This window comes from Microplitis demolitor, chromosome 3 (genome assembly GCF_026212275.2).
Source record: "Microplitis demolitor isolate Queensland-Clemson2020A chromosome 3, iyMicDemo2.1a, whole genome shotgun sequence".
NCBI classification, from domain to species: Eukaryota; Metazoa; Arthropoda; class Insecta; order Hymenoptera; family Braconidae; genus Microplitis; species Microplitis demolitor.
In genome coordinates this window covers 5,927,502-5,940,321 of record NC_068547.1, presented here as the reverse complement: position 1 = coordinate 5,940,321, position 12,820 = coordinate 5,927,502, and the positions used below count along the sequence as shown (strand labels likewise).

Here is a 12,820-nt window from a genome sequence, read left to right as displayed (position 1 = left end):
GCTTCCAAATGTTGTTACGAGTAGTATAGCTGAGTTCGAAGCTTCTACTACCTTCTATACACTCTATCATCCATCTGTGTATCCATATTTAACATAGCGGATGGAAAAAAAATAAAATGTGAACGAGTAAGTGAGAAAGTGAATTGAACGAGTACATTTTAGAAAATGAAATTAAATAAGCGAAATCCATTAAAAGTTATCGTTTATTTATCAACTTATTTTTATAATAATAAACTAAAAAAATTGCGGAGCAGATGACTTTATTTATGATACTGAAGTTAGCAGACGTCTGATAATTTTTTGATTTCTTTTTTTGGACGATAAACTATAAAAAAAGAATATTTGAAAAAATTGCACCTGTAGTTTTTTAAATTTTCTACATGTGCATATTTTTAGTTTTTTTTTTTTTGTGATTGATTTGGTGAAGAAAAAATCCGAAAATTACTAATTGTCTGCTGATTCCCGGATCATGTTTATTTATTTAATCCCATCGGAGTAAAATTTACTCTGGGAGTTTATTTAAATATTAAAACTCTGAATCGGAGGTGATGCGGATTTGAATTAAATCCAGATCACTCTGAAATCATTCATATGAATAAACAATAACTCCTGATTTACTCCGTATGCGGAGTGATTTTTGTAATGATACTAAAGTTAGCTGACGTCTAATAATATTTAGATTTTTTTTTAGACGATAAATTATAAAAAAAAAAATATTAAAAAAAATTGCACTTATAGTCTTTTTAATTTTCTACATGTGCATTTTTTCAGTTTCTTTTTTTCTTCAAATTTAATTGTTCAAAATAAAATCATAAAATTTGTAATTGTCTGCTATCTTCAGGATTTTTGTAAAAACTCCGAAACTCTGAGTGACGAAGTGAATTCGGATTTAAATAGAATCCGTAATAATTTTTATTTCAAGTCTTATTAAAAAAAAAAATAATTTAAAGTTTACAGTAAACATACTTTTGTAAAATTCAATAAAACTTAAAACTATTTTACCGAAAATTTCTCATTCCGTGAATATTTAATACTGAGTCTGGTAATGGAACAGCCAAAATGAAATTGTTTCTGATGGAATTGGCAACTAGGAGTAATTCAAGTTATATATGGGTTGATGCATTAGGCGATGGATGTTGGTCAGTACATATATATATATGAGGAAGATAGAGATGCTTGTCCATCTGCTTATAGTATATCTCGCGTGACCACGTTCATCTGATTGCTCCATCATCCTTGTACATGATTAGGGCGCCGTCGATGCTCTATCCCCTTTGGGAACGTCTATCTGTCCATCTGAATTATCATTATCACCGGAGACGTCGCCGGGACGACAGCAATGCAGTGGTCAATGATCGATTTCCCGGTTTCTCCACAAATCCCATAGATAAACCAGCATGCTTTTGTTGATCCTAAACAATTCCTTGCATTAGCAATTGTTGCACTCCATACTACCACCCATTCATATCATACCCTCATTCATTCGATTTTTATCATTTCACAAACGTCCCCTATTTTGCCCTCTCCTACCCCAGTATTTTTATATAAATTAAATATCACATGATAATTTTTCCAAGTATTTGATTTCTCAATATTAAATATTAATTTTTTTTCACTTGAACATTTTTTACTATTTTATCAATTAATTCATAGCACGTTTTTTTTTTTATTCATATATTATATAGTACAAGAAATATCTTTAATTAAATGCTAGTTAAAATGGATATAAAAAGATGAATTATTTCATAATGGGAATAGAATTGATAATACGAAGCAGACGATGTAGAAATGAAAAGAAATATATATATATATATGTATATATATATATAGTAATGTCTACAAGGAAATTATATATCTATATATGCAAAGATTGGTATGATATTTTATTCATTTTTCTTGTTCTATTCTTTGTCTTGGATGTGTGCCATACACTGGTACGACAGGGAAACTAAAAATTTTCTCTGAGGTAGTGGTAGTGGTAGTAGAATAGGGATGCAGCGCAGTAGTATAGAACAACGCCAAGAGCTACATCCGCGGTATGAAGGCTATCGTAAGAGTCGATTGCTATGCAAACACCGTGTGCTGCTGATCTAAATGGAGAGAACGTGCTTTATTTTTCGTTATTCCCCTTTCTTTTATAACTTTTTCTTTATTCTTTGTATTACGGCAGATCTATACGCTGTTATCCAACTTGGATTTTTTACTATTATCATTATTATTATTTTATTTTCTTGTTTATATATTTTACTCGAATCTTCACTCGCTACTCTACGCCGTATAGAGAAAATGTACGCGTTTCAGTTTATATATTTTATAAAGTGCAATGGTGTCTCGTAGCCACAAACTATACTGTTACACTACTTTCGTCGCCTCTTAGTCCAGACCAAAACTAAACACTCAGCTAACAGTACATATTTTTTTTTTTTTATTATTATTGTAAAAAGAAGAAAAAAACTTAAAGGTAAAAAGAAAAGACATGTTTGTCAAGTGTTTGTACTGTTAGTCAAGACACTTTATGTACACACTACTTGTGAAATTGTGGAAATGTAACTTGTTATCTTTCGCCATTTATCCTCACATTTTTCTCTGACGTTCACTTTTTTTTTTTTTTTTTTTTTTTTTTAATTAGTTTATTAAATATTTATATACATGAGTATACTATTTAATTTATAAATATTTGACAGATAAATATTTAATTAAAAGATTTATTTATCATGAGAAAAATATTAACCTGAAAATAAAAGTTTATATAAAATCAAAAAGTTGTAACCGAGTTATAATGAAAAACAAAATATGAAAATTATGTAATAAATAGTTTATGTTTCGGTAACACAGTAACTTTCGTACAATTGGAGTTGAATATATTTCAAAGTGTTGAACTTTAAGGACTCAGTTATCTCAAAGACTGACAAAGAGGTACAGACTATATAAGTAAAACAAAGACGAGGAAGAAGAATAAGAAGTGCAATGTTATGTCGATGGAAAATGTTACTGAGAAATTCTTAGTGGTTCTTCATTTTTCGGTGCTCTGGGGACTTCAGTCCCTTGTTACTGAAAGTTCGAGCTGTCTATTTCCGTTAGCGCAAAACCGCACTCTCATTCCCTTTATCTATTCTCGTTATTGTTTTTTTTTTTTTTTTTTTTTTTTTATTTTTCCCAATTGCTTTTGTATTTTTTATTTTATTTTTGCCAAGCAATATTGAGTCGAGAGTATCAGTACCAATACCGTCAATCTCATTGACGTCAAGTCGCATTGAATGCTCTATCACGTGTCTATCAATTTCATTTTATACTTGAAATCTATTGACGTTGCTCTCTCTCTCTCTCTCCCCCTCTCTATATATATATATATATATATATATATATATATATGTAGATATTTATATACAAAGTCATGTGAATATTTAAAATACTAATGCCATGGTTCAATACAACGAGATTTTAAAATAAATAATGTTTATACTACCGCGTATTTGTGTACATACACTTTGCCTCTTCAAAATTCAATCACAAGTCAATAAAATTTATATTTCATTTAATTAACAATTTAATTCTATAAATTCAGCCATTCACCCATCAATTTTACTTTAGAAATTATTTTATACAAATTTTTCATTTAAATATTTCTTTCCAATTAAGGAATCAGTCATGACAGAACTGATAAAAAAAATTAATTTTTTTTCTATTGTGATCTCTGTACTTATTTTTAGTTCATTATAGATTTTAAAGCGAAACGGATTACGCAAGGAGAGAAAATTTAACAGAAAAATTTGTCAATACTCGTTTTGTCCAGAAAAAAATTTTTTATTAAAAAACATTAAAAAGTTGTTATAGATTTGTTTTATAAAAATGGAATAAAATCACGTACTGTAATTTAAATTATAAAACAAATTGTTGGTATGAAAATAAAAGTTGAAATGATATTTTGAAATAGTAATTACGCGCGGAAAACTCTGTAACTCGTAAACAATTCAGTTTATGTGGATATATGTGTGTATATGTTATGTGTGTTGTTAGAAAATAGACACAAAGTGGGCAGCGAGATTGAGTAGAAGTGTTGCGATACTGTCAGACCATTAGAGTGTGAGATAGTAACGTAGTACAACCTCCAACCGAAGTTTAGAACCATTCTAAATCCAACTCCAAACAAACTCTCACAGCCGTTGTGCGGCTCCACTTCCTGCCTGAGGGAAAATGTCTTGATTCTTGGTATAGAATGTTGTATTTACTTGACTTGCGTTGTTTCTCTCTTTCCTACAAACCGAGAGCTTTTTCCCTTATTTTTTCAGTCCAAGACTTTTTCCCCTTTTTCATTCCTGCCTCCCTGCAACCTCTTTCCATTTCTTCCATTCCTTCTTTCTTTCTTTTATTTATTCTTTACTTTGCTATTTTATTATTTTTTTTATACTCATACACAAATCCGCTTTACTCAATTCCCCAGGCTGAATCTTATTGAAATGTCGAAACTTGTGGTTTTAGAATGTAAAATTCAATTCACCGTGTACGCGATCTACTGGCATTATATATCTTTGTATTCAAATCACTGTAAACTGAAATAGAATCAATTCAAATATTATACCCCAATGGTAAATCCTCACTTGTGTTGTAACAGTACAATAAAGTTAACTAGAATAAAAAGAAATATATGTAAATTCACATAAAGGGATTTAATAATAAATACCGAAGAAAATTAAACAGAAAAAAAAATTCTTGACTCAAAGTAAGTATTCTTGATTCGAAAAAATTTTTTTGAGTAAAGTCGAAATCTTTTCTGATCAAGATGAATTTCCTCATGATCCTGAAGTTAGTAGACAATTAAAAATTTTCGGATTTTTTTTTTCAACAATTGAATTTAAAAAAAAAAAAAAATAAAAAAATGCACATGTAGAAAATTTTACAAACTATAGGTGCAATTTTTTTAAATATTTTTTTTTTTATTATTTACTCTACTTATCAATAAATAAATTTGTCTATTTGCTACATTCACACTCATTCATATTTTCTTTAAATATTTTTTTGACTCAAAATTACTTTTTCTGTGCTCATATACAAACTCTTTAAAAAAAAAAACTTTTTTTTATTTGAAATAATTAAAAAAAAAGTGAACATTGAACGGGTTTCAAATCGCAATTGATCAGCGTTGCGAAGCACTTCCGTACGATAATAAATTATATATATATATATATTTTTATTGGCTTGTATGTAATTGATTTAATCATCGATATTATATCGAAATAGGATAGGAAAAATATCAAATAAAGAGTAAATTAAATAAAAAAGGTAAAATAAATAATCTATCATTAAAAATGCTCATTGAAAAAAGCGCAGGGTTCTTTTAAAAGAGTAAAAGGCAAGTAAGAAGGAAAAAACGAATGATGTGAAATGGAAGGACAGATTACGTTTCTACGAAGCACACGGGGGTGCTTTCAGCTACATTATTAATATGCCGACTCGCAAGCTTTTGCATGCACGATATATAAAGCTGTAGAGAAGGTAAAGAGAGAATGAGAAAGAGCTTTTCTCATTCCCTCTCTTTTACTCTCTTTTTACTTTCTTGATGGCAGGTGCACACTACTATATATTTATACATATATACATGTGCAAGCGCGAGTCCAATCGAAGTTAGAAGCGTTGGGACACGACTTGGAAAAGGCACACGATGCGGCGCGGTGAATTGGCGTCGGGTAAAACTACCTACTGTAGTGTATATACTTGGGGTAACTCCTAGAGGCTAGGGGTAGATAGAGTTTGATGGGGTAAATAGAGAGAGAAAGGGAGAGAGAGAGAGGGAGAGACTGGTGGTTGGAGTATGAGAGGGATGAGACGAAGATGGAACGATAGAGTAATGGATAAGGAGTAAGAGGGAGGTAAGAAGGTGATGGGTGAGATACGGAGAAATAAGAAAGACTAGATTGAGAGAGAGTGAGTGAGTGAGTGAGTAAGATGGAGATGTGAAGTGAAGTGAAGTGAGACGTTGAGAGTGGGACGGAAACTTTGCTGTTCGATATTTTCTAAATCGAGCAACTCTGGCTCGACAAAACTTACCAACTGAAATTGCTACGACCACGCGCATCCTAACATCCTCGATGTCTTCGTCCTCGTCTTATCCTTGTCAATGTTATCGTTGTGTAGCAATTTTAGTAGTAGTAGGAGTTGTAGCAGCTTGGTCGTCTATGGTTTCTATCCCCTTTTCATACTATGACGTGTACCTCATCTTAATCAATCTCATGATCGTTCAATACTCTACCAAAATTATCAGATAAATATCTTATCAAGTCTTTACATTGCGATAGATTTATATTTAATATTTCTGATAATTTTATTTCGCCAAATAAAATCACAATTATATTTTTTAAATTTTACTAAAATTTTTATTGTGAAAATGTATGAAAAAAATATATATACTATTCTCTTTTGAACAAATTGAATTTTTTTTTAAACCGCGAATTCATCACGGATGTTTCTGATCATGTTCAAAGATACTTTAATTACTTTTATTATAATAAAAATATTTTTTTATTAAAAGAACCAGATAAATCTACTGAACAGTAACATTTATTTCTATTAACGCAGAAAAGTTAATCTTTAATATTTAAACTGCTTCGAGGATCAGGTCCATACTTATAAGCGTCTTTTACTGGATTTTCAACCGGTTTATTCGTTAAAAATTCAGTTGAAAAAATATTAAAAGAATTTATTTCACATGCGAGAAAATATTTTCTTTGATTCTCATATAATTTTAATTTAAAAAATTACTATGTAAAAGTACTCCAATATAAATTATGAAAAAAATTAATTACGTTTTTCTAAAATTTAATAATATTCGTCTCAATATTTCAAAAATAAAAATTTTGATTGAAATAAAAACGAGGGCGGGCCAAAAATAAATTATTAAATTATTTAAAAACATTATTTAAAAAATTGTCTCATTATCAAATAATGAATTTGCTTTACTAATTATCTAAGATCAATAATTACCTTCATAATAGAAAAATAAACATAATTAAATTTAAAAATTAAAACTTTTCAACTCAAGAAATAGAACAAACAGTAAAAGAGGAGTAGCAAAGACAGTCCTTTAATTAGATTAATAAGAGAACGATATTGACTTTCATCTAATTATTTTTAATTATAATCCCTCATAATTTAATTAATATCTTCAAATAATTTAAATAAAAAAAAAAAAAAAAACAAATTCATCTGTAGTCTGATCAATAACTTAAAAATTTCATTGTTTTATTAAATCATATGATGATCTAATTATTTTAATTAAACAATGATAATTAGTAATTCAAATTATTATGATAATTCATTAAAAAAAATTATTTTAATTATATAGGTGGGAATTAAAGTTTCAATGGTTGAAAGTACAAAGTAATATATTATAAGTTACGATAGGAATCATGAATATGGATATAACATAATACCCATTTAATTTCCGGGGCCAATAACAGACTAGGTCAAAAATTTCGTTAAAGTTTATTTAGCTCGTACTACACTCCATTGCAATGTCTGTCTGTGATGTTAATTCGTTTTTCTAGCGAGCCAACTACCGACGTTCACAACTACTTTCTTCAATAATATCTTTCCTCCGTTTGACCTTAATTACATTAACTTGGCGCAACCATTCAACCTCTCGAGAAACTCAAAAAATAATTATTTTTATTTTTATCACCAGCTTTTTATATTTTATGTAAATAATCATACTCATTAATAACAAATAATTACACTGTGAAAAATTCATGTACCTAAAGATTTTCGGCTGACATCAGCATCTACATGCGAAAAATTTTGGAAATCTCGTCATCCAGTAGATTTTTTACTGTGTAATTTTTTTTTTATGGCGCAAAAAACGTCCGGTCTTCAGGTACATAAAAAATTTGAGGAGTGAACGCGAAGTGGATGATTTTTTATTTATTTAATTTCCTCGGAGTGAATTTCACCAGAAGGGGAGGTTCGGAAAATATTAATTATAAAAAAAAATTACTAATACATAGTGAGCTCAGGCCTTTGATATTTTTACATTTATATCGAGTACAGAAATAATTACGAGCTCCCTTTCCATATTTTCGCGCGAAATTATTTTTAAAAATTATAAGCAGCTGGTAATAAAACTTTCACTGAGTCACAAACTGTTGTATGACTTACATCAACCATACCACGAGATAAAATTTCATATTGTACCAAAATATAAAATATTCCATAAAAACTATGTCACTATAGCTGTTCAATAATTTAATATTTTCACTATGCATTATATATATGAAATTATAATTTAGTGAGTTACTAAAATATTTTATCAATTAAAAACGTAATATTTTAAGTTTAATTGTTAATATCTTATGTTTCTAATTAACAGCTGTTTCTATCAAGTATAAATTTAAGTATCAAAACTCCGAATCGGAGTGAATGCGGATTGAATTAAAATCCGCGTCACTCCGAAATCACTCAGCTGAAAAAAAACTTCCTATTTACTCCATTGCGGTGACTTTTTTTTAAACTCCGGAACTCCGAGTGACGGAGCGAATTCGGATTGAAATAAAATTCAAATCACTCCGAATTTACTCGCAATTTTTAACGGTGTAACATTAGTCTACTCTATAAATTTTATTTTTTACTTTAAATTGTCACAATAATTGCAACATCATTTTTTTTTTTTTTTAATTACAGGTGCTGAAGATGTATTCAGGTTTACTGGAAATGAAACGCACACGGACTTTTTCCGGCTGGTGCTACGAGATGGAAACTACCTCCTTGTTGGCGGACGGTAATTACATTATTTAAGAACACTATTTTTTTTTTTACGTTATTTCGCTTCTTCTTATTCTGCTGCTGTTACTTCTGGTGCTTTATTATATTTATATTATATTAAACTAAATTCCGTGTACTTTACTAATTGTCATGAAATGCTGGTGAAATTGTTAGGGTAAAATAATAATTATAATTTAAATAAATATTGTAGCACTTAATTTAAAGTTATCTGTTTTGATAAAACAACTTATTAATTAATAAAAACGATTTTTAATTTTTAAGTTTTTTTGTATGATATTGAGAAAACACGTGAGCATATCTAGTTTTTCGAGTATCGTTGAATTTGTACAAGTGGATGGTCGTCGTTACTCTTTCGTCCACTCAGCAGCATTTCAACGTGTTTGTAATGATCTCGTTAAAACTTTAAATGTAACTTTTCAGTTCTTCATACCCAAGTTTTAATTCAAGTAAAATTAACCGCGCGCAGATTATTATAAATCCATTTAAACTTGAATTTACTCTTCAATAGGTTTGTTTAGCAAACGAAAAAAAAATGTGTACGGAAGAAAATAAAACTTGAAGATTTATTAGTTCGCAGTGTATTTTTGACATAAAACTAATATTTATACATGTACTAATTTTGAACCATCATAATTTATTAGAAAATGTTAAATATTTATACAAAAATTCAAAACGTATACGAAAGCAAAATTTATGTTCTTACTTCAGAAAAATCAGTATTTGGGATAAATTTTTAATACACGGAGAGAAATTTACGATAAAAATTACTATATATTATGGTAATGGTTACCCTATCGTATGGTAACAGTATTTTTTAAAATATCGATTATAGGAATAGCATCCATATAAATTGTGGTAAACATTTCTATCTCTATGGGTTTCATTCTTATACGATATTGGAATAGTTCCTACAAAGTTATGGTAATGATTCCTATGCCTTATGGTAATCACTACTATACTACTCTGGTGAGCATTACCACATTATCATAGTGATTGTTATCATATTATTATGGTAATAGTTACCATACTATCATAGTAATTATTACCGTATTATAATAGTAATCATTACTATACTTTAATGGTAATAGTCATCATACCATTATAATCATAGTTACCGCACTATCACAGTAATTATTACCCTATTATCATAGTAATCATTACCATAGTTTAATGGTAATATTTACCATACTATTATAGTAATAGTTACCATACTATTATAGCCGTAGTTACCGCACTATCACAGTAATTATTACCATATTATCATAGTAATCATTACCATACTTTTGTGGTAATCATTACTATAATTTTATGGTAATAGTTACCATAAATTGTAGGATTCATGACCATAGTAATATAGTGAAGATTGCCATCTATGGAAACTATTCCCATGAGTATGGTAATCATTACCATAATTCAATTACTATACGATGTAAGAATTATTACCATAATTATAGGAATAATTTCCATAGTTATGAAAACTTTTTCCAGAAATTATGGGCGTATATTCCATAACTTCAAGTAATTATTACCATAACGTTATAGGTTAATATTTCATTAACTTACTGAGAACAGTTACCATAATTTTCTCTCCATATATTCCATTATTTTCGTAGGATTAATTTACATATGATGTATTTTTGTATGTTTTCAGGAATCTAGTACACAATTTAAGTTTGACAGACTTGACAGAACAGCAGAGGCTAACGTGGTACTCATCGGAAATAGATGTTAAAATGTGTGTAGTGAAAGGAAAAGATGAGGAAAATTGTCAGAACTATGTGAGGATACTAGCGAAAACAAGCGAATCAAATCTTTTAGTGTGTGCAACAAATGCATTTAAGCCAATGTGCCGTGACTACATTGTACACAGTGGAAATTATACGATGGCAAGTGAGAAGGCGGGTCAAGCATTGTGTCCATATGATCCACAGCAAAATAGTACATTTGTGTATGTCGGCGGTGAATTGTACACGGGCACTGTTGCTGACTTTTCAGGGATGGACCCCATTATTTACAGAGAGCCATTGCAAACTGAACAGTATGACTCAATGAGTCTAAATGGTAAATTTACACTATTTTTCATATTTTTTTTTCTCCACTGTCCTATTTCACAAAAACAGTTCTTTTATTTTTTAATAAACTGAAAATTCACTGAATGTAAAAAAATTTGATATTTAGGTCAAACCAGATTTTATACTCATTACATAAATCTTCTTTCAATATGAATATTAATGTATATTTATCGAGTATACAAAAAAATAACATCCAGTTAGCGGAATAAAAGAAAAATTTATCAAAGTATATAATAAATTTTATTTCAATTAATTTGAAATTAATGTCTTTCTTTTAGAATGAGTAAATAAAAAAAAAAAAATTCCTTAGCACTAGAAAAATTTTGCATTATTAATTGAATACAAAATTTTTTTTTAAGACTAGAAAAAAAATTTTGTTTTTAATTCATAATTCAAAAATTTTACTGAGGCAAGTGAAAATTTTTTGCATCAAAAAATCTTTTTCCGTGTACATGCAAAAAAAAAAAATTACAGTTTAATTAATAAGTATATGAGAAACATATTTTTGTTGATATTTTTTACTAATCACTTGAGTGAAAAAAAATTATTTGTTTGCATTTAATTATTAAACTTTTTTCAATAATTTTGATTTAAAAAAATGTCTTGAAAATTTTCATTTACTAGGATTTTTAATTAACTTTTTTAAAATTTTTTTTTTTTTAACACAAACTGGCGGGAAAATTAAAAATTTTTTATTTAAAAATTAATGTAGTTATAAGTACGTGAACTTTTGAACCAGATATTTTTAGAAGCTATTTATCAAACGTGACATTTATGAGAGACTTCTTAAAACCTTGATAAAAATTTAATATTTGAATTTCCTAGAAAATCTAAAATTAACGCCTACATTTTAAATAATAAATAAAAAAATGTAAGTAACATTTTCTGTCGATTGCTGACTTTTATAACTGACTTTCACATAATCCATGAAAAAAAAAAAAAAAAAAAAAAAATAGAATCGGATAAAGTTTTTCAAATCAAGCATAAAAAGATGATAAGAGTTTTAAAAAATTCAAAACTTAAATAAAAGTAATTTTGTAAAGTCACTGAAAGTTTTTATTACACAGATTACAGTTCCAAGAATGACGCAGTTATCTGAACAGTAAATTTAAAATATCTGAATTCATACAAGACAGTATCGTAATAACTTTTGAATGATCAGCGAGCGAATTATACCAGCAGCTAATTAGTTTTAATAATTAATTATAAATTTCAAAGGAATTTAATTATTAAAATTACAATAAAAATTAATTTTTTTTATTTAAATATTAATGACGGATAAATGAGAGACGTGAATTTTAGCGTGTGATACTACTATGTGGAAATTCCATGGCTGATAACTCACTCCAACACTCAACAGCCGCCCAATTAATATGTCGAAAGATAATTAATGTACCCTTATACACTCTCGAAATTAAATGAGTGAAGGGAATTTTAATTTAGTCAGTTAACCGTTATATCGCAGTACCTATAGGGCGAATAATACAGCCTTCAACTCGCGAGCGGTAGAAAACTTTGTCGTTATTGCACACCTCAAGCGCGAAAGCGCTGAGAATGCTTTATGATCGCTCTAAATTTTTTAACTCATTTACTCATATTAAATTATCTCTAGACTTTTTTCAAACTTCCAATCAATTAACTCACTCACCTAATTTACAGCCGACAGTTTATAATTTCTTTATAAATAAATTCCAAACAAAATTACTCACAATTAATAAATATTTCAAATAAAATATATATCCTGATATTTATAATATCCAAGGTTATTAACGAATTTGCTCGGGAGGTTGATCTCTTTTGAGTGTCTATGAAAAAGATGAAAATTGAGGTCACGCAGAGAAAAATGGGCTTAAGACATCTATGAATTTTTACTCTGCTGTTGACCAAACTTGAAGCAAGAAGTTGAGTTGCCAAAAAATTATTATGTTACACTATAAAAAATATTAAACACCTAACTCCCTAGTAATACGTGTTTG

General features: G+C 28.6%; 1 protein-coding gene across 2 annotated transcripts in view; it reads left to right on the top strand.

The window, feature by feature from the left end:
- The window catches only part of LOC103580748 (semaphorin-1A), an 83,175-nt gene that overhangs the window by 61,817 nt on the left and 8,538 nt on the right, over window positions 1-12,820 (top strand). For both annotated transcript variants that reach the window (XM_014440580.2, XM_014440579.2), the window contains exons 3-4: window positions 8,671-8,767; window positions 10,424-10,833. In XM_014440580.2, coding sequence (XP_014296066.1) covers window positions 8,671-8,767; window positions 10,424-10,833 — 507 coding nt within the window. The remainder of the gene's footprint in view (window positions 1-8,670; window positions 8,768-10,423; window positions 10,834-12,820) is intronic.